Source organism: Erpetoichthys calabaricus, chromosome 11 (genome assembly GCF_900747795.2).
Source record: "Erpetoichthys calabaricus chromosome 11, fErpCal1.3, whole genome shotgun sequence".
Lineage (NCBI taxonomy): Eukaryota > Metazoa > Chordata > Cladistia > Polypteriformes > Polypteridae > Erpetoichthys > Erpetoichthys calabaricus.
In genome coordinates this window covers 23,507,013-23,528,536 of record NC_041404.2, presented here as the reverse complement: position 1 = coordinate 23,528,536, position 21,524 = coordinate 23,507,013, and the positions used below count along the sequence as shown (strand labels likewise).

Sequence of the window (21,524 nt, the reverse complement as noted above, 5' to 3'; positions counted from 1 at the left end):
TTTCAATCTTAAACTGCTGCATTCAGTGTTTTAATTGCTCCTTATTAGCAATAAGATGTAAAAGACAAAGCAGCCAGCAGTTCTCCAGCTAGCTTTTTTCCAATTACATCTGTGTGTGTTCATCATGCATGGTTTGATTTAATAAAACACTTAATAGAAAAATGTGACAGACTGAAAATGATCTGTTTTAGGCTTCATATCATTTGGATGATATCCTTGGAAAGGAAAAAAATCTACGATAAAAGAGCCTTACATTGCACAGACTAACAAGCCATAAAATTAAATAAGGTCTGAGATTGGCAATGATTGGTTTCTAATTAAGCAATTGGGTTGGAATGAAAACCTGTAGCCACTGTGGCTCACCAGGACCGATGTTGCCTACCCCTGGCCTAGAGCACCGTCACTCAAGTGACAGTGTTTATAAAAGTTAAGGTGTGTGCGCTCTGAACACCCAGGAGTATCGTTTATGTAACTCAAGTGCTGTGTGCTGTGTGGAGCTGGATGCGGGTGGCGTTCTGAGGAGAAACAGAGGACACCTCAGGAGAGACAAGGAGCTGCCACTAGATGTCACTAGAGCACACAGCACGAAAACACACATATCACCAGACACAACCTCAAGGACAGCAGGAATCAAACCTGTAACCACAGAGACTGCTCAAGGAGTGCCTCAAGGAAACACAGGACCAAATGACACTATCTTTACTAGAACAGGCCGTTGAGTGATTAGACCATTTTACTTAAGAGACTATACTCAGTAAGCCAGTGAAATTGAGTATATAGTGGTTGAAGGACTGTACAGATGTATATGATGTTCTGGGTTTGCAATATATGTCGTAATGTGGAAATGTTCAACTGTACGTTACCCATGTTATTATAGTCAGAGAAAAAAAAAAAAGGAAAAGGGATGTAACAATAGGATTGTTAAGCCTTAAGATAATGTTCCCACACAGAGGGTTTTGAGTATAGCACCGGAAGAAGCATAGAATAGGGACGCCTGTGTGACTGTTCTGGCTGTGACTACTGTGAAATAAACAGACATAAACTGGAACCGCGAGTCTGTGCCTTTTAATAATATCGAGAGAGAAACGCATACCAAAGAAAATTTAGTACCACTAGTTCAAAATAACCTAATGTCTAAACTGGAATGGAGAAGGGAAATCAAAGTCAAAAAGGAAATGCTAAAGTTTGAAGCCAGAACCACACAAAATAAGTAAACAACACTAAAAATTCACAGACTTAGATGCAAGAGTAAACACTTGTTGCCGACTTATAAACTGTCATGGTGGTGCAGTGCAACTTCCAGGACTCTTGCTCTGGCATTCATGCAATGCACTATAGCAATGAAATCCTCACACACTTGACCCCACTGCAAAAACAGAACAGCATGGCGGCTTAACAAAAATATTTTAAAAAAATGTTGAAAATATCTCCTGGATAAAAGTACTTAATACCTTTGTGAAGATTTGGATTTCCTTGTACATTCAAGGCAAAAATAAAGCAATCCCAAGAGTCTAGGGAAGTCGTTGGTTAGTATTCATGTAGTGGTATCTTTTTCAAAAAGGACTACACATAATACTTAATCACTTACGGACAACCACCTTCCCACATCTCCAGTATGTAGCCATCCATCTTCATCTAACGCTTCTGCTGTTCTCGCTGCGTCTTTGAGGTAGCCCTTGAATACATTTGGCCCTTTGATGCAAATCTAAAAGTTGGAAAGGAGAAAAACAAAATCTGAGGCTTTAGAGTACTCATATTGCTTACCCAGGATGCAATAGCTAATGCAAGGCACATAAAATGTATAATTTTATACATTGATAAACTTTGCGTCTCGGTGGTATTTTGGCTAATTGATAACAAAATGGTCAAAGTATCAATGCTCCTTAATCTCAATCTTTTCAACTTTAAGCATCAACAATTTAATATTTACCTATCATATCTACAGTATATTTATTGATTTTGTAACACTAGTTAGATGCCTGAAGCACCCAAATTATACAGGAAAGAAAAATAAACATCTAGTTTTGGAATTCTGTTTTTCTAGGTCAACCATCCACTTAGCCCCACTATGACCACTCCACAGACAAGGCCTGACTGTTCCAGCAGGTATTTAAGAGTATCTTTACTCTCATAAATGACTCACACTGGCAAAGTGAATTTGACTCTCACCTGGCCTGACTCAAAGTCATTTTTATTTAAGCCTCCCATGAGCCTCTGCAGCTCTACACCATCCATTGACAGCCTTTTCTCCACTCAGAAGATACTCTTTGATTCTTACCTCACCCTCTCCTTTGGAAGCAAAGTAATTCATGTCTTCCACATCCACCAACTTGATGTAATTGCATGGCAGTGGAGCTCCAACATGACCTACGGTCAGACAAAAGCAGCAAAGCATTAATTTCCAAATTGTTTACATGAGATCACAATGTGATGTTTTCTGATTTAAAGAATATAAGCAATGACCTTTATTTTCATTTTTACACTGCAGATCACATTGAACCATAAAGCCTTTTGTATTTGAAAATAGTCATTCATTTTCATCTAAAGACGCAGGTGTTGTGATTAGATCTTGTGTTTTAAAAAGGTTAACTTTTGATAGCTAGTGTGTACTAACTAATATCATTCACATTCATTTTCCAAACCCACTTCTTCCCACATTCCCACATTCTGCCTGGCCTGTTTAGAAAGCAGGTTTAACAGGAATGCAGGCATTCAGATTGGCGTTCCTACTTATATTCCAAACTAATTAACTAAACTCCAATTTGTACAAGGATCTGCATGGACTTCATCTGAGTTGTAAATCAGAGTTGCAATGACTTCTCTCCAGAGGCCCTCTAGAGACCTCTTGAGCCCGAAGGCACAAAATGGACTCAAACAAAAACAAAGAGCTATAATTCAAGGAATGACTTTGATGACACCTCTGATGGACATGTAACCTGGGTCAGGATTCAAAAGAAATATATATAACTGCGAGTTTGTGTAAATAAAGTTTATTGAAGTTGAGTATATATGTAGGTGTCCTTGGATTGGTCGGGAGGAGAGAGACGCCGTTGTAAGATAGTTAAACAAGAGATGTAAGATAGTTCATAGAGTCGAGGTACGAAAAGGAGAAGACGGGAGTGGTGAGAAAGAAAGAGAAGAAAAGAGAGTTTCAGGCAAAACGCCGAAACCAGAAGAAAGAGAGTTTCAGGCAAAACGGCGAAACCGGAAGAGGGAGAGTTTTAGGCAGCATGCCGAAACAAGACGGAGAAAGAACGAGAAGGAGTGACTGTTGATGCAGCACGCTGAAACAAGACAGAAGGAACAAGAGAGAAAGTCGGAGTTGAGGCAGCACGCCGAAGCAAGACTGACAGAACGAAAGAGAAAAGAGAAGTGCTGTGGAGGCAAAACGCCGATACAAGACAGAGAGAAAGAAAGAGGGACTAAATGTAACAAACAGCCAAGAGGAAACGAAAGAAAGAAGAGTTGGTTGGTAAAGGAAAAGACGGCAGGCAGGACACAAGGCAGAAATGGTGATCAGTAAGTAAAGAGGGTTTTTTTTTGTTTATTTGTTTTAAAGTGGTTTGAGTAAACTTTCAAGTGAAGGGGCCAGTTTCTGTTTTTTTTGTTTGTTTGGCCATTACGCACCCGAGCTACGTTTGGGGCCCCCAACGGAGTGAGTAATATTCATTGACAGTGGAAATAGGTCCGGGTGAGCTCACCAATAGTTTCGGACCTATTATATATATATATATATGGTTATAAATAAGTTATTGCTTGTGTTTTATGTATAGTGTATATATTATAACTTATCAATTTCAAAAAACTGTTCACGTTTCAATTTAGTAAAGAGAGGTTCTGTTTATATATTTGAGTAACTGATTTGATTATTGATTACAAGGCCTGAAGGTGGACGATAGTGTACCTTCACACAATAGAGGTGGCGACACCATTATAAAAGAGCTCAGGGCCTTGCATACCGATAACGGAAGGGTGGTGCAAGGGAGTTACAGACAGAAAAACTCGCCTATGAGGTCACACTGATTTTGTAAGTTAAAGTGACTTTAATCCAATTAGGAGAAATTATACATTCTCTTAAAACTAGTTAACATTATTCTTTGGGATATTCTCTGCACACTCTCATAAAACTCCACTGGGGATTCTCTCAGGGAGGGGGAACTCTCCAAAATGACTGAAAACCTCTGAAACTGAAAGTCAAGGAGCCGTGCTTTGTTTGTGGAGCAGAGAACTGACAACCTCTTTCTCTTTATGGATCAGAAATTGATCATCTCTCTGCCAACCCAAGCCATAGGCAATGGGCTGAGAAGCATCTATCACTTCAAGAAGGGAACTCCAGTAACTAAACACTTGTGCCAGAAAGACTTACAGATGACACAGAAAGGGGCTTAACTGAAGCACTGCATGTCACAAATAAAGGATCATGAAGCAAATAGAAAGAGTGCACTTCAACACAAGAAGAATCCTTTACTTGAACCAGCAGCAGCAACAAAACAACAACTTCACACAATATCGGACATCACTTTTAAAGACTGGATATCGTAAAACTGTTTATCTGTGCCAAGATAAATTAGAACTCTAAATGGCAAGTAAACAGCTAGCCTCTCCATGTTATATATTTGTCTGTTGGCATCCTGTCTTGTATGTGAACATACATAGTGCACTTCATAATATTTTGGGTAAAGGCACATTTTCCTTTTTTTATCCACTTGACAGTTTAAATTTACAAATCAAAAAATTCAGACATGACTAAAGTGCACATTGCAGACTTCAATTTAAGGATGTGTGCATACAATTTGGTCGTACCATGTACAAATGACAACACTTTTTTTATACATTTTCCTCGCACCCATAATTTTTGGGACATACATGATGTTTCAGTTTCGAAGTCTTTACTACCTTGTCCATTCTGATAACAAAGTATGAATTTAGCTAAATCTTCATTCCAAGAACTTGAGACACACTGTGAACATGACACCATCCATTTCTTCAGCGATGCTACTATGCAGTTTCTTAGCTCGAAATAAGTTAGGAGGGAGTGCCCTGGAACAAAATCCTGGGATTTGGGTCTCATAAAACAGCACTTAAGTGTTCTCTTCATTCCTGCATCATATGGGAGGTTGAACCGAGGAGTTTATCACTGCTTAAACTGAATAAATGTGTTAAGTATCGTATTAAGCTTTGCAAAGACAAAAAAATATTGAGCTCCATTATTATGCTTATAGATAATGATGTTTTAAATATGAGCAGCAATCACAGTTATGTCGTTGTGCTTTAGTGTGCTCAAGTGGCCTATGAATCCATATATTTACACTCTGGCGGTTAATAACAAAGTACAATTTAAGGTCAGTAATTTTCATTTGTAGTCTTCATGTACATAATCTTAACGAGTCACAGACAGTTGGCAAAATGTTCCCATGAATCAAGTTGTATACTCAGCAACTCACTCCAACTAGACCACAAGTCGCTCTGACAAAAACAAACAGGTTTGATTTTATCTTTAGTTGTTGGGGTAGGCTGTGTGTGCATGAGATCTGACAACCAATGAATACTCATCTGGAAGTACAATGCATAGAATGTGGTGACAAACAGGAACTTGGGAGTTTTTGATCCCAGAAACAAAAGAGAAGCTTGTCTGTTTGATGTCTCATGTTTTAAGTACCTTCACAGATTTGAAAGAAGAAAGAAAAGGGTGGAGACTGCGGCAGAACTCGTCACACATTTGTACAGCACTGGCTATGTCTGTCAGCACTCTATTGCCTGTCACAAAAAGAGCGGAGCATGACTGTGGTGGAAGGTCAACACGCTGCCTCTTAATGTGCCCAGCGTGTAAACTGATATAGTCCATCAAAGATATCAGCAATTGCTGTTGGCAAGTGTGACAAAAACCCAGCAACTATAAGTCACGTAATTTGACATCAGCTTGGACACACAGGTTGGCAGTGAGTGGAGTGTTCCTCTACACCAGCGCAACATTGTGATGGCTGCTTCACAATGCCTTCAAATGAAACCATGGCTAATTAAATGTTATTTTTCTTTGTCTATATTTTAAATATTTTTGAATGTTTTAATAAAAGTGTGACTTAATGTTCCCATTTTACAAAATATATATGAAATTGGATGGATTCTATCTGCTATCACAACTGTGCTGTTTTGCTTCAAATAATTTCATGTCACATTCTTGTTAAGATTTTGTTTAATCTTTTACTTTTTGAATTTTTATCTAACAAGCAAATATATATATATATATATATATATATATATATATATATATATATATATATATATATATATATATATATATATATATAAATAATCAGTGGCCACTTTATTAGGTACACCTGTTCAACTCCTTGTTAACGCAAACATTTAATCAGCCAATCACATGGCAGCAATTCAAAGCATTTAGGCATGTAGACACTGCCAAGACAACCTGCTGAAGTTCAAACCGAGCATCAGACAGGGCAAGAAAGGTGATTTAAGTAACTTTGAACGTGGCATGGTTGTTGGTGCCAGACAGGCTGGTCTGAGTATTTAGGAAACTGCTGATCTACTGGTATTTTCACGCACAACCATCTCTAGGGTTTACAGATAGTGGTCTGAAAAAGGGAAAATATCCAGTGAGCAGCAGTTCTCTGAGCAAAAATGTCTTGTTGATGCCAGAGATCAGAGGAGAATGGCCAGACTGGTTTGAGCTGATAGAAGGGCAAACAAATAACAACTCGTTACAACAGAGGTATGCAGAAGAGCATCTCTAAATACCCAACACGTCAAACCTTGAAGCAGATGGGCTACAGAGGCAGGAGACCACACCAGGTTGCCACTCCTGTCAGAGAAGAAGAGGCAACTGAAATTACAGTTCCCATGGGCTCACCAAAATTGGACAATAGAAGATTAGGCAAATGTTGCCTTGTCTGATGAGTTTCAATCTCTGCTGCAACATTTGGATGGTAGGGTCAGAATTTGGCATCAAAAACATGAAAGCATGGATCCATCCTGCCTTGTATCAACGGTTCAGGCTGCTGGTGGTGATATAATGGTATGGGGGATATTTTCTTGGTGCACTTTGGGCCCCTTAGCACCATTTGAACATTTTTTAAATGCCACAGCCTACCCGAGTATTTTTGCTGACCATGTCCATCCCTTTATGAATGAAGTGTACCCATTTTCTAATGGCTACTTCCAAGCAGGATAACACCCTTTGTCACAAAGCTGAAATCATCTCAAACTGGTTTCCTGAACATGACAATGAGTTCACTGTACTCAAATGGCCTCCACAGTCACCAGATCTCAATCCAATAGAGCACCTTTGGGATGTGGTGTACTGGGAGATTCGCATCATAGATGTGCAGTTGACAAATCTGCAGCAACTGCCTGAAGCTATCCTGTCAATATGGACCAAAGTCCCTGAGGAATGTTTCCAGCACCTTGTTGAATCTATGCCATGAAGAATTACAACATTTCTGAAGGCAAAAGGGGAGTCCAGCCCGGTACTAGTAAAGTGTACCTAATAAAGTGGCTGGTGAGTGAATACAGCATATATATTTGGGCAAATATTAATCTGTTGAACAAGAGAGGAACTCATTCACAGACATTTGCACTTGTGCTTGACAGTTATCTTTGTTCAGTTTCTGATCCACTTATTCCAATATGGGGGCTTATAGAAGTTTTAATTAAGTATACCTTTACACTCCCACATTGCTAAATTACAGCTACCGAGTGAAGATACTGGTTAGGCTCTGTGACGACTCCAAACTGTCAATGTTCAAGTGTGCATGCTCCATAACGCACTGCGTATTATCATGGAATCACACCACAATCTGTCCCAATCTGATCATTTGATCCATAGTAATTACTGCTGGTCAGTCACAAACCCGAGACATCTGGATTATAAAGGCCCTCAGAAGCAGCCCCTTTTACGCCATGAGCTAAAAAGAGAATTCCCAAACTTGTGTGCCTATGCTTGCATAGGTTTCAGTTCCCGAGGCAGACATATTGTGAAATGGACAAAGAAAATGAAACAGACATGTTTTATATTTAAAGAGAGGTTCTAGTAAAATCATCATTTAGTGCATGGCATATGTCAGCAAAAACACTGTCAAAACAGCAAAGTGTGCAGGAAAAGATGAACCAAGTGTTAATAAAAACCACAATTGTGAAACTAAAACCACAAATATGAAATTAACTAATATTGTGGCTTTTGGGATGATCATGATTTGGCCGACTGCTTTTGCTGTTATTACCAACTAATGGAAATGACGCAATCAAACACAACTTTTTGAACTTGCTTATTCATGATCATAGGGGAGATCAGATCCATTTGTGATAGCAGTGGGCACAAAGCAGAAATGTTCCTGGACATCACAAGGCCCACTGACTGACACACCCAATCTCAGACTGGGGCAATTTGTAGCTGACATTTAACCTAAACATCATGTTTTAGGGACATAGGAGGTTCCAGGATACCTGGAGAAAAAACAGTTATGGGGGAATGTGCAAATACTACACTGCCAATGACCAGACGTGAGATCCTAATCTAGTGTGCTGGATTCACGTAGTGGCAGCACCACATCCTGAGACACCATGCTGCCCACTAATTGAAAGAGGAGTAGCAAAATCCAGGCAAATGATTTTACTCATATTCACTACACAATACAATGGCGGCATGTTTACTGGCTTTAAATGAGTATTTGCAGGAGACATAATTAATACACCGTGCAGGACAAGACAACCATTATGGAGGTTTTCCCATCTAAAATGGTAGGTGACCTTTGTTCCTCATTTTTAGTGTCATTCTCTACTTTGTTCTTTTACTTACAGCTCAGGTCTGCACTCAGAATATGTGGCATCTCTTTATCATACCCGATTTCATGTCATTCTTTTTATTTTTTTTAATTCAGTTGTCAGTCTAAACATGTTTCTTTGTTGTACGCTGGTCTTTGTGATGCAGGCAAGAAACCTCTTTCTGTCTTATTAAAATGGGATTCAGATTTGGCACCTTCCTTACTCTTGAGCGGGGATTCAAACTCAAATGCAGTCAAGCATTTTTCTAATAACAAAAATTGTTCATACAATTTGCATAACTCTCACAAAACAGTGTATAAAGGGTTTTGTCCCAATTCAATATGTAATTTATGCTCCCCGGATTCCTATTTCATATATTCTGAATCTGCCCTCTTTGTGGTCCTCCATTTCCTTCTCTCTTTTGTTCATTTGGACGTTACTATTCCATGCAGTTCACAGTCCTTTCTAATTCTGAATTTTTCACTTTGCTCCTTTTTATCTATTAACTAGTTGTGCTAGTCATCTAAGATGGGTTGAAATGTAAGCAATCAATGTAGACCTCAGTGTTAACTTTTGCCGTTCACCATCTATTGGAATGTATTCTGTAATGCATGTAGTAATAAAATGCATTGCATTTGTCATTCCAACAGATGGCACCTTAAATATCCACATTTACATGCACAAGTAATATCCTGGAGTTCTCTTTTGTCAAAACGCTCTGTTGTTTAAACTGTGCAAAAAAAAAAAAAACAGTTAAACATCATCATCGGCCAACATGAATTTGAAAAAAAGTGTGACACCTGTGGTCATTTTATTGTGTTTTATAAATGTGTTAAGTCAATTTATTGCTTTATTCATAGGTTTCCTGTTAACAGATTACACTCGGCATGGTCTTTTCTGCTTGGCTGTGCGACTGAGCCCTGCAAAGGACTCGTGCGTGGGCTTCTTACCTTACAGCCAGTACTGCTGCAATAATAATAATGCAGGTAATTTTAATTCAATAAGATATGTATTGTGTTATGTTACTTTACAAAGTAATCAGACTACATAATGCACATCACTTTGAACATGTTACCTTACTGCTCTTGAGATCGTGTTGCTGAGTTTAGCACTGTATGTTCAGTTTGTAGCGGTCCGGTGCCGCTAAGATTCACACCGTTGAGAAAACGGTGATTTATTTATTTTTATGGTGGAGATTCCAGGGACGCACCCAGCCTTGGCCTGACTTTCACGCACTCACAAACAGAGACAAAAAACCAACTGAAATAAAATAGCAAATAAAGAATGTAATGAACACAAATGCAATGAATAAAAACAACGATACCACCCCTGTTCCCCTTACAGCGACTATACATTAAATACACAAAGCACAAACCAAATACACACAGTAAAGTCCATGAAAACAGCAACGGATGAAATGTAATGATGAAAATAGGTAGTTCAGAGATCCGCATGTTGAATGGGAATGTAAAGATAGCCCTACTAGTAGTTCCTGAAATGGTGAAGATGGGTGGACGGGTTCAGGAGCACTCCTTTCTTCTCAGGATGGCAGTGAATCCACTTACAGTCCTCATGTACACAGGCAGACGGCAGACAATCCAGACACCAACCACAAAACGATCCAGGACAAAACGAATAAGTACAGGTAACCCAACAGAAGGCAGACAGACAGGAACTTGAAACACAAATTACAAAACCCTTTTTTTTTTTTCTTTTGGTCACTGGCCCCTTTTTAAAAGCCACGCTGACCTCCTTTGACCCCAACAGCCCCTGCACCTTCAGCAAAAGACCAATCAGAGCCTTTGCAGGGACTGCTGGGAGTTGCAGTTTCAATTCAAGTAGCACTGCTACAAGTTCATCGACATAAATTTATCAGTTTCTGAAATATTGAGACCAATTACTTCAGCCAGGAGAGGGAATTTGCCTCTGGAAATTTATTATGTGGCCACTGAAAGAGAGTGTGAAGTAAATACTGTATTTGTGCAGGGTGACGGGGTGTAATGGACACGCACAGACTATAAAATCCTGGGGTTACAGTAACTCAGTTAAGGGTTTACATCACCACCTAATCTTATTTGTGGAGAAATCTACCTCTGTTAGTAAGGTTCCTCTGAGGCCAATATCCCCATTTCTTTATTTAGTATAAGGGTTTACATGGCATTTTAGAAACTAGGCTTCTGTGAAAAAAATGGCTTATTGATGCGCATGTACACACACCCGTTGAGCACGCTTAAATATTTTAAAATTCTCAATAATTACTGGGATCAACAAAAGCACCATTTTGTTACACAATCATTTCTAATCCTTATGAAGTAAAATCACGTTGATATCATGTGTTCTGGAGATATCAAGGTTAAAAGGTACAAAGAACCAGTGAAAATGGCAACTTTAAGTAAGGCTCTCTCAGTTTCACTTTTTTCCAGAAAGTTATACATAGAAAATCTAAAATTTTATTAGCCTGTATTCAGAGTTACACTACACCAGAAATAATTGCAAAGTTCAGTGGAAATAGGGATTGTCGGGCGTTTCATGATTCTCTAAAACAGACAAGACAGGCAGACAGAAAATCAGTTATACATAATTATCATCACACACACCCTCAAGTGTCTGTCAAGGTGTGCGATTCCACCCCAGGGAAAGAGAGGGCGCTGCTGCTAACGTCCTCTGATTTTTCCCCACAGTCCAGAGGACACCTAGGTCACTGTGCTGTGACAGCTATATGGCGATAGTGGCCATCACTTGAATGGCCAGAGCTAGAAAAGAGAAGGAAATGGCTAAATAACTCAGCATCTCAATTAATTTTGTTTGCTTTTACGTGAACCCTTTTTTTTCTCTCAAAGTTATAAACAGGCAGGTGCACTACGGAGGTGACCCAACGCTTGCATCCATGTCTCCATGTTCTTCCTACAATATACAGATTCTATTAGATTTTTTTAGCTACTTGCTTTAATCTGTTGTCTTCAACAACAATATCATCTTTTGAAGAAGTTATTCCTCCTTTTAAGATCTGTTCATTTTGATTGAATTGGGGTGTGTGGAATGGTCTTTTTAGCACAGCACCACCTTTGTTTCTCTGTTTCTTTTCTCAGCCATCTCTGAGTGAAGTGTAGTGGTGGAGGGGCTCTGGCATTTTGGGGACTTTCCTTTTTTTTCTTGTTTGTGACTTTTGTCATTTGTTTGTTCCCCATTCGCCTTTAAAATTATTAACCAAAAAATGTTTACAAAACCACAGATTGGACCAGGACTTGGATCTCACACATTACTGGCTGCAGTTTATGAAGAAGACAGCTACACACTTGGAGAAACTGCTTGTATGGATACTGAACTGTGCCAGCCTGCCATTGCTTAGTACCAGAAACTGGCAGTAGAGGGTGCTGATGGTTTATGTTAAAAAGAGGGTTTTCGGTTACAATCTGACTAAGGCATTAAGATGAATGAGACTCTTAAGAAATCTTCCCCGTCCTTATCTGAGCTATTTCTGCGAGTAAGAATTCCTCTCATAATGAAGAAATCATTAAAACTGTGATAAATATTCATTGATGAATTAGCAAGTAGCTGATTGGGAAGGGATTCAGCTTTAACCTGTACTGATGCCCAATGTGGATTCCACAGGGAAAAATATAAAAGCGTGAAGTAACTTTAAAAAATTATCTTCACAAATTCATGGGTTTGAATCAACAGTTCCATTTTCCTATACAAATGTCATTGTTTGACAGTCAGTTGCTCTGTCAGAATCCACGTTTAAATATAAGCAAGGCCACAGCACTTTATGACCTGTGCTGAAACTATTAAAAGTAAGCAAGGCACTCTTTTTTTTCTTACTTTAGGTTAAGTTTTTTTTAATTATTATTTATTCTTGGCCTGGCTGAGGTGTATGTTGCTTCTCTTTTCTGGTCACTCCACTGGTTCCCTGTTGCAACACACATCATAGTCAATTCCTTGATGCTTTCTTACAGAGATTAGTCAGTGGGTACGCACCTACTGTATATAAATGGAGGCACTCATGAGGTCTCGTGTGCCTTCTTGCCAATTCTGGTCTGTTAGTGAATGGCATCTAGTGATATCTCCTCTAAAGTGACTTTTCATGTTTAGTTCCTAGTTGGTGGAATTTGGTGCCCACCTCCATCTGAATTGCTGACTTCATCACTGCGTTTAAAAAGCGCCTGAAGACTCTCTTATTCTGTGAATATCTTTTGAATGGATACTGGGTTTGATACCAGGTTCTTAGTACCTAAGAAAGAGCAACTCAACTTGTGTTACTCCATTTGGTTTAGAGTTCTTCACTTGTCATGGTCAATTTTGTAACCTTGTTCTGTAACACTTGTTCCTAAAAAGTTCCCTACACTGATGTTTACTCAATGATGTTGACCTCTTTTTTGTAAGTCACTTGGGATAGAAGCGTCTACTAAGAAAATAATTACAAACGGAGGGACATCTCCCATTTCCAGACACAGAGGTGAGAGAACTGGAGACAATGGTGATCTTACTTTCCTTAAGATTTACCTTAAGATTGACCCATAAACCATGTTCTTGCTTAGAGAATGATGATCTGATAAGCCAAAAAACAAGGCTAGCTTTCAGACTACTGGTGTTCTCCAACTTTGCTCACTGATTCTCCGAGTCTGTCCTTAGGATACCAGGCCCTCCTTTTGCTTTTGAGTGGCCTTAGCTTTAGTTTTCATTGGTCTCCAAGCCTTATCTGTCAATAAGGCTTCCTATGATAGGGTGGTCTGCTATGGAAACGAAACATGTGAGCCTTGGCAAGAAGATAATATTAACAAAGTTCCATGAATTGCCTCCTTCTCAGCAGTAGAAGGTCCCTCTCTATGAGCCATGCCAGCTGTAATAATGAAACTAATACTAACAATGAAAGAATTCCTCCAGGTACATGCAGAAAAAACAACAATTAACTTAAAAATGTAAATAAATACAAAAAGGTCAAGAAATATGAGTCATGGTGTTTTCATGCCTTCACTCATACAGTACACTTGGGTCATCTGAAAAGCTGTGTTTATGCGCAATGAGTAACACACGACTACCTACTGCTATCTGAAGGCAGGATGTGGTATCGGTAAACAGCAAGGTGCTCAGCACGCAGAGTGTCATCGATACAGTGGCTGCAGACAAAGACTCGTTTGCCAATACGTTTGGTTGTGCTCTGAGTACATCTTGTTTATGTGATAATTTTACTCTGTGGTTATTAAAGAGACATGCACTGCAAGAGTAAGCAGTCATTTCGTATACTAGTGTTTTTATCTTCCACCTCTTGATTAATAACATCTCAGCATCAAGTTTCAGCTTGGGTTCCTCCCCTGGCTGGAGTTCAAAGTCTAATTTCATGTCTTTTTTTGTTCAATACATTTGTGTTAAAGTTGCTTATGTTGATTATGTGCATATTTTTTGTTTTTGATGCCTATATCATGTCCCATGTGTTTTGTAGGTGGTCTTTGAAGAGGCGGGGTCACCAGCCAATCACTGCCAGAAACTGTCCTCCACTTAGGAGGGTCTTTCACACTTCGTGGTTTACTGAGTTTACTGAGGTACGTTTACTTGTTTATGTTTCTTTGCTTTTGTGAATTTCTGGCTTTTTGACTTTGTGCTTTGTGTTTTTGACTTTGTTTCTAGACTCTTGTATTGGGACCTTGTTAACCCAGATTGTGTTTTGTTTTAGGCAACTCCAATTTACCTTTTGTGCTCTATGGGGCTTGCTTTTGTTTCAGAGCCTTTTTGTGAAAATAAACTGTTTATTCTTATAAAGATTCTGTGTTGCCCTTATATCTAATCAGGGTTTGGTGGTATACCACCTTTTATTAGGTATTTTTAGGAATTTATTAGGATTTGTGTTCTTTGGGACACCAAGCATATGATGTCAGGTCAGGTTGGGGAGCATGCACTGGTACAGCACATTGCTGCACCCACCACACAATGAAGCAGCTCAGGACTTTGGTTGGCAACACCCCAGGCAGACACGCAGTCCTGTCCCACTCACTGAAATGACCATCCATCTGCATGCATCCGGGTGTTATGTGGGCATCCCCTTGGCCTGGTCCAGCCACTCAGGTCCTCAACAATGAGGATCCTGTGAAATGGATCACCCTCTGGGAATCACACCATATACTGTTGCAGTAGTGCCGTAAGTGATGCTCTCTCACAATGCAGGTAATGTGCCGAAGCCATGGTATTTGAACTTGGCACATTAGTAATATTCTCTACTACTATGGAGAATGTAAACTGGCATTGCACTCTACTGTTTCATTTTCATTCTAGTGCCTAATTTATAAGCGCTTGTCTTCATTTAGGTTATTTATGTTTGCCAGTTCTGGTATGACATACACCATGTGTGCTATAAATTGCCACTGTGAGCTTCTCTATTTAATCTGTTTATTTTCTTTTTTGTTGACAGGTTTGACAGAAATCACCTGTCCATACCTTCAGACATTCTATGATGACACAGTTATTCTACAGTTCTGTATATTAAATTTTTCTCCACCATATGACATCACACCACTTCTACTGCTTCAAGGATCCACCAGCACCAATCTGACTTTCACTTTGCCACTTTGGGCGATTAGCAAAGAGACTCTGCCTGGGCAAAGCTGTAGGGCTTGATGAAGAATTACAGTCTGAGCAGTTCTTCAACCTGAGCTTAAGCCTGGAAAGGGTTCCACTGCCTGGTTCCAATTGTCAAGAAAGGGTAGTTGGAAGTATAAAATGACTATCAGCCAATGGTTTTGATATGACAAATAAATAGTCTAGTGTTTAGAGTCTTGGCTTGTCCGCTGCAATTTGCCCACCAGGATCACATTAGAGTAGAAGACACTGTCATCTATTGCTGAACTCCAACTTTGACAAAGCAGACATCACTGTGACAATCATATTATTTCATTCCCTAAGTGTGTTAAGCACCATGCAACTAGTTTTGTTCGGGGGAATTGACAGTTGACATAAGTAAATGAACTCATGTTACCTGGATTATAGACTGTCTTGATTCTCTAACCATTTAGTTGTTGTTTTTATTTAGAATTTTTGTGCAACACCATTTTCAGTTATTACCTGCATTGCTGTTTTGTGCTTTCTTGAACACCTCATGGCAATATTGTGAAGTTTTACAAGGCCACCGCATTTTGTTTATGGCTGCTCTTCCCCTTTGCTGACCACATAACTTAGTGAGTCATCATTCCCCAATACAGCCTGCTTCCTAGTATTGAAAAATTTTAAAAAGAGTTCAAAGGCTCTTACCTAATTTTATTCTTTTGATTTTCTCATCCTGAAAATTCTAGATTTGTGTTTTAGACTTTGATTTTAAGTAAATGTTTTGGCTTTGTGAATTACATCGTCACACATGAACGCTTAGGGAGCACCAAAACAGCCCAACTGAGACCAGCAGCCATTATACTCTGTACTCCTTATTACATCTACTTTACATTCTGAACAAAGTGACAATATAAAAAAATGTGTATAATTGTCATTATAGACTAGAAGAGTTGAGTATTTCATACTTTAAATACATGAACTGATGAACTGTGGACAAAAGTATGTGGACACCCCTCCAAATTACTGAGTTCAGGTGTTTCAGCTGCACCCATTGTTAACTGGTGCATAAAATCAAACACATAGCCAAGCAATCTCCATTGACAGACATTAGCACTAGAACGGGTGGAACTGACGAGCTCAGTGACTTTAAATGTGGCTCTGTCATAGGATGCCACCTTTGCCACAAGTCGGTATGCTTCAGTCAACAGTAAATGCTGTTATTGTGAAATGAAAGTGTCTGGAGCAGCAACAGCTTAGCCACAAAGTAGTAGACCACGCAAACTCAGTGAGGTCGCCAAGTGCAGGAGCACATAGTGTGTGAAAAATCATCTCTCCAATTGAGTTCCACACTGATACTGGAAGTAACATCTGCGCAAGAACTGTGCGCTGAGAGCTTCATAAAATGGGGTTCTATGGCTAAGCAGCTGCACACAAATCACTATGCACAATGCAAGAATCAGCTGGAGTGGTGTAAAGCACGCCGCCACTAGACACTGGCGCAGTGAAAATGTGTCCTCTGGGCTGATGAATCACACTTCACTAGCTGGCAATATGATGGAAGAGTCTGAGTCTGATAGATACCAGGAAAACACCACCTTCTGGACTTCACAGTGTCTACTATTAAGTGTGCCGGAGGAGGGATAATGGTCTGGGCTGTTTTTCAGCGTTTGCACTAGGTCCCTTCATTCCAGTAAAGGGTACTGTTAATGCTACAGAATACAAAGACATTTTAGACAATTGTGCACTTACAGCTTTGTGGCAGACAGTTTGGGGAAGGCCCTGTTCTGTTCCAGCATGTCTGTGCCCCTGTGCACAAAGTCTGGTCCATAAAGACATGGAGGAACTCCAGTGGCCTGCACAGAGCCCTAACCTCAGTCCTATAGAAACGTTTTTGCTGAATTGGAATGCCGATTGTGACCCAGATCTTCTCATCCATCATCAGTTTCTGAAGTCACTAATGTTAATTTGGTTGAATGAGCACACATTTTCACAAACACACACCAGAATCTTGTGGAAAGCCTTGCCTGAAGAGTGGAGACTTTTGTAGCTGCAAAGGGGGTTCTAATTCCATATGAATGCCCATGGTTTTGGAATTGGATGTCCAAAAAACTTGTATAGGTGTGATAGTCAAGTGTCCACAACATTTTGGCCATACAGTACTTCTTTGGGAAAGACTCCACATGAAATAAGCACATCATTTATAGAGTAAATAGCAGTGGCTGTAGTAATAAGATGATTCGCCAAATCTTAGGATTCTTCTCCTACGCTTCTGTAAAATAGATGTTACAAATTTCCGAGTCATAGTTATTTACTAGAAGCAGTGATCCTCCAAATCATCCAGTGTACAAGTGTTCCTCACACCTCTGTAGATGTTGTCAACAACCACATCATGTATGCTTGCAGGGACTGTCTTAACAGACGTCTGAATCATCTAATAACAAGATTGCCTCTTTACAATAAGTCACGTGGATCACTAAACTATGCTTGTTTGCCAGAGGGCAAAAAAAACAAAAAACTATATAATTGTATAAAGTATTTATATAACATAACATTCTCAACACTACTTAAAGTAATTTGGGGTTATGGGGGTTGCACATCCTATTCAAACAGCACTGAACACAATAAATGACCAGTCTTGAATAGGTCAACAGTATTTCATTATGATAATTCTATAAAATTTATAAACACAGTTTATAGTTAAGACCTAAAAATTAATTTTGAAAAGATAAAAAGTAGCAACTCTGCCAGCAAGGGGTGCTACTGTGGGAATATGAGTACATATGGAGGCTTAAAATAAATATTGTTGGACAATGGGGAGCTCCATTTAAAATGGTAGCAGCCCCCCATGCTAATGGAGGTCTTCATGGAGCTCCATCAAAATGTGTCTGGGCTACTGGGGATAACTCATGTCATGTCTATGGTGCTCTTAGCCCTGAAGTGCAGGCTCACTTCAGCATTTTTGATTTGTCTAGAACTCCAGAAGTGGTTCACAGGATCATTTTGGATGTAATTTGGGGAGTATCATCCTGCCAGTATGGCTGAGCTTGGAGGATTGTTGATATGGGCTTATCTAGCAGCATTGAAGAAGGTGAGAACTTGGAGCTGCGTTGATAAGATGGGTAACTAAATCAGTCACTCCACATGGTACTTAAGGCTTATAATTATAAAAGTAGATCCTAAGGGGTATATATTGTTTATTATTTTATCTCTTTGAGTCTTCCATTGTAAGTAACATTCCTTTAATAAAATGTCTTCATAGGATCTGTCCTCCTTTAGTTCTTTTTGGATATGGAGACAACTTGAAAGCTCTCTCTGTCATCTACATTATATTTGAATTGGGCGTTTGCAATGTGGGAGTCAAATTCTTTAAAATTTTTTCCCTTAATGGATTTTCAGTGCATCTCAGAATAAAACTGACAAGCCCAGTAACACTTACAGAGTTAATGGAATAAAGATGCCTTTGGGAGAAAACTCACATGGACACAGGGAGAATGTGCAAACTACACAAAGACAGAGCAAGAACCAAAAACGAAACTCAGATCACTGAAGCTGTTAAAGAGCTGTGCAGGACACATTCTGTTCCCAGAAGTCAAACTTGGCTTTATCTTAAAGTGAAAGGAATTCTTACTTGCGGTCCAGTCACCAGGTGTGGTGAAGGTGCTTCCAGCGGTACACTCTGTCTGCCCATAGCCCTCATATATCTGAAAAGAAAGAAAGTCTGTGTCTGTTTTTTGTTTAAAACATGACATTTTCAAATGCAAACCAAAATGTATTTATATTAATAATAATAGATTTATAACTGATTAGTAGAAGTACCCAGAAATTAACATTGCCCTGGTATAGTTAGACAATGAGTTAAAGCTTGAAAGATAGATAGATAGATAGATAGATAGATAGATAGATAGATAGATAGATAGATAGATAGATAGATAGATAGATAGATAGATAGATAGATAGATAGATAGATAGATAGATAGATAGATAGATAGATAGATAGATAGATACTTTATTAATCCCAATGGGAAATTCACATTCTCCAGCAGCAGCATAATGATACAATAAATAATATTAAATTAAAGAATGATAATAATGCAGGTGAAAAACAGACAATAACTATGTATAATGTTAAATGTTAACGTTTACACCCCCGGGTGGAATTGAAGAGTCGCATAGTTTGGGGGAGGAACGATCTCCTCAATCTGTCAGTGGAGCAGGACAGTGACAGCAGTCTGTCGCTGAAGCTGCTTTTCTGTCAAGAGATGACACTGTTTAGTGGATGCAGATGATTTTCCATAATTGATAGGAGCCTGCTGAGCGCCTGTTGCTCTGCCACAGATGTTAAACTGCCCAGCTCCATGCCAACAATAGAGCCTGCCTTCCTCACCAGTTTGTCCAGGCGTGAGGCGTCTTTCCTCTTAATGCTGCCTCCCCAGCACACCACCGCGTAGAAGAGGGTGCTCGCCACAACTGTCTGATATTCATGTTTTTAAAATTTTGACCATTTTGTCATGGCTGGCAGAAATGCTAGTGTCCCATTCATTATCTACACCACCTCTCTATCAAAGTTGCTCTTATGAGTTAGCTTATTTGTTCTTTTTGTGTAAAATTGAAGAGGTAACTCCTGGCTGGGTTGGAAACATTAACACTAATTCTTTGTATTTCCTGGTTCACTGTGGTTTCATGAAAAGATATTAATTCCACATTAATAAACCAGATGGCTGGTTGAATAATCAGATCCTTGAAATGGCATGTAAGATATGCAAAACTATTATTTTTGTGTTGTTACTGCTATTGAAGCCATATTATTGTCGGACGTTTTTAAACTCCATAAACTGTGTATGTTTAGTTGGGTTAACTATAATATACTTGCAAAAGCTCATGAACATCCCCTTTTGGAGTAATGTGTGGTTTCTGTGGGGTTGGCTGTCCCATTACAATTCCTAATTATATTCTTTAAACTTCAAGAAGCCTATATTTTAAATTACATGAGCAATAATGTAAAGGCAAAATGTTTTGAGCTATTTTAAAGTGATATGTGATCTTTATGTTGAGCCCCCATCGCAACACTCTAGTTTCAGATGGTGTAACATGGATACCTCATCAATGATGAACCCAGGATCATAGGGAGTTTTGGATCTTAGATCATCAGACACCTTCACCTGGACAACCCAGCAGGGAGTGATCAGTGCACAGATTGTGACCAAGCAGGACGCTACGCCATGGCTCACCCCTCTTGATCCACAACCACCTTGACGCTTTTTCTACAGCTTCCATGATGTTCTTGGTGGCTTTCCTTTCCTGTAATCATCTAATGCCAAGGAGACTGAGTGCCTGATGTAGAGACTTCCCTGTAGCACAACTCAATGGGCTCACAGTGGGCCTTCCACCTGTGCCTTCTACATTCCTCTTCCAGTTTGAGACATTTGGCCTTCGTATGCTCTTGGGGCTCCCAAGGGACTCATAATGACTTTCTTAGAGCAGTAAGACATGAAGACCAAATCCGGCCTGAGTGTCATCCTTGCAATGCTTCACTTGGTCAGCCTTCATCTGCCAGTCACACACTGAGGCTAGCAGCCCAGTTGAGGTCTTGATCTCCACCTGAGCTTTTTCTCCTGCCTTAACAAAAGCAATGTTATGCCTTTATTGGGTGCTGATGTTTGCTTTGTTGAATTCCGGCACATATGTCAGCTACTGCCTTCACCACCTGGTCATGGTGCCATCTCTGCTTCCCCTGTCCCAAGGCTTTCAGGCAGCAGCTAAAAATATGCTGCAAGGAACCTCTTGCCAGGCACAGTGGGTATGCTGGGTATAATGAACTGGTGTGGAATTTAGACTTTTTTGTAAGCAGGGAAAAACCAAAACAATATGCCAGATTCATTACCATGGCGTCTCCCTATTACAACCTAATTTCTTGATGGAACTTTTGAAAGGCCTGAATGTCAAGATTTTATTTTGTATAAAAAGTAATATGTGTGCACAATTTTGTGAACTTTGACTTAGCCATTTTCAAAATGATCCACTTTTTGCTTCCCTCCTCACTCCAACCACCCTTCCTGATTAATTTTTTTAAACACCAAGTAGCCTGGATTTTAAGTTGGTTCAGCTTTATTATATAAGAAAGCATTCTTTGTCTCAGCCATTTTCGTATAATGCTCAATTTTTGGTTACCCACCTATTACAACTCCAATTCCTGATGAAACTTTTGAAAT

At 39.4% G+C, this 21,524-nt stretch overlaps 1 protein-coding gene across 3 annotated transcripts in view; it reads right to left on the bottom strand.

Annotated features, from left to right (window-relative positions):
- acsl6 (acyl-CoA synthetase long chain family member 6) overlaps positions 1-21,524 on the bottom strand; it is a 165,127-nt gene that overhangs the window by 24,426 nt on the left and 119,177 nt on the right. For all 3 annotated transcript variants that reach the window (XM_051933467.1, XM_028812807.2, XM_028812809.2), the window contains 3 exons: positions 18,944-19,016; positions 2,279-2,367; positions 1,589-1,705 (listed from right to left, as the gene is read on the bottom strand). In XM_051933467.1, coding sequence (XP_051789427.1) covers positions 1,589-1,705; positions 2,279-2,367; positions 18,944-19,016 — 279 coding nt within the window. The remainder of the gene's footprint in view (positions 1-1,588; positions 1,706-2,278; positions 2,368-18,943; positions 19,017-21,524) is intronic.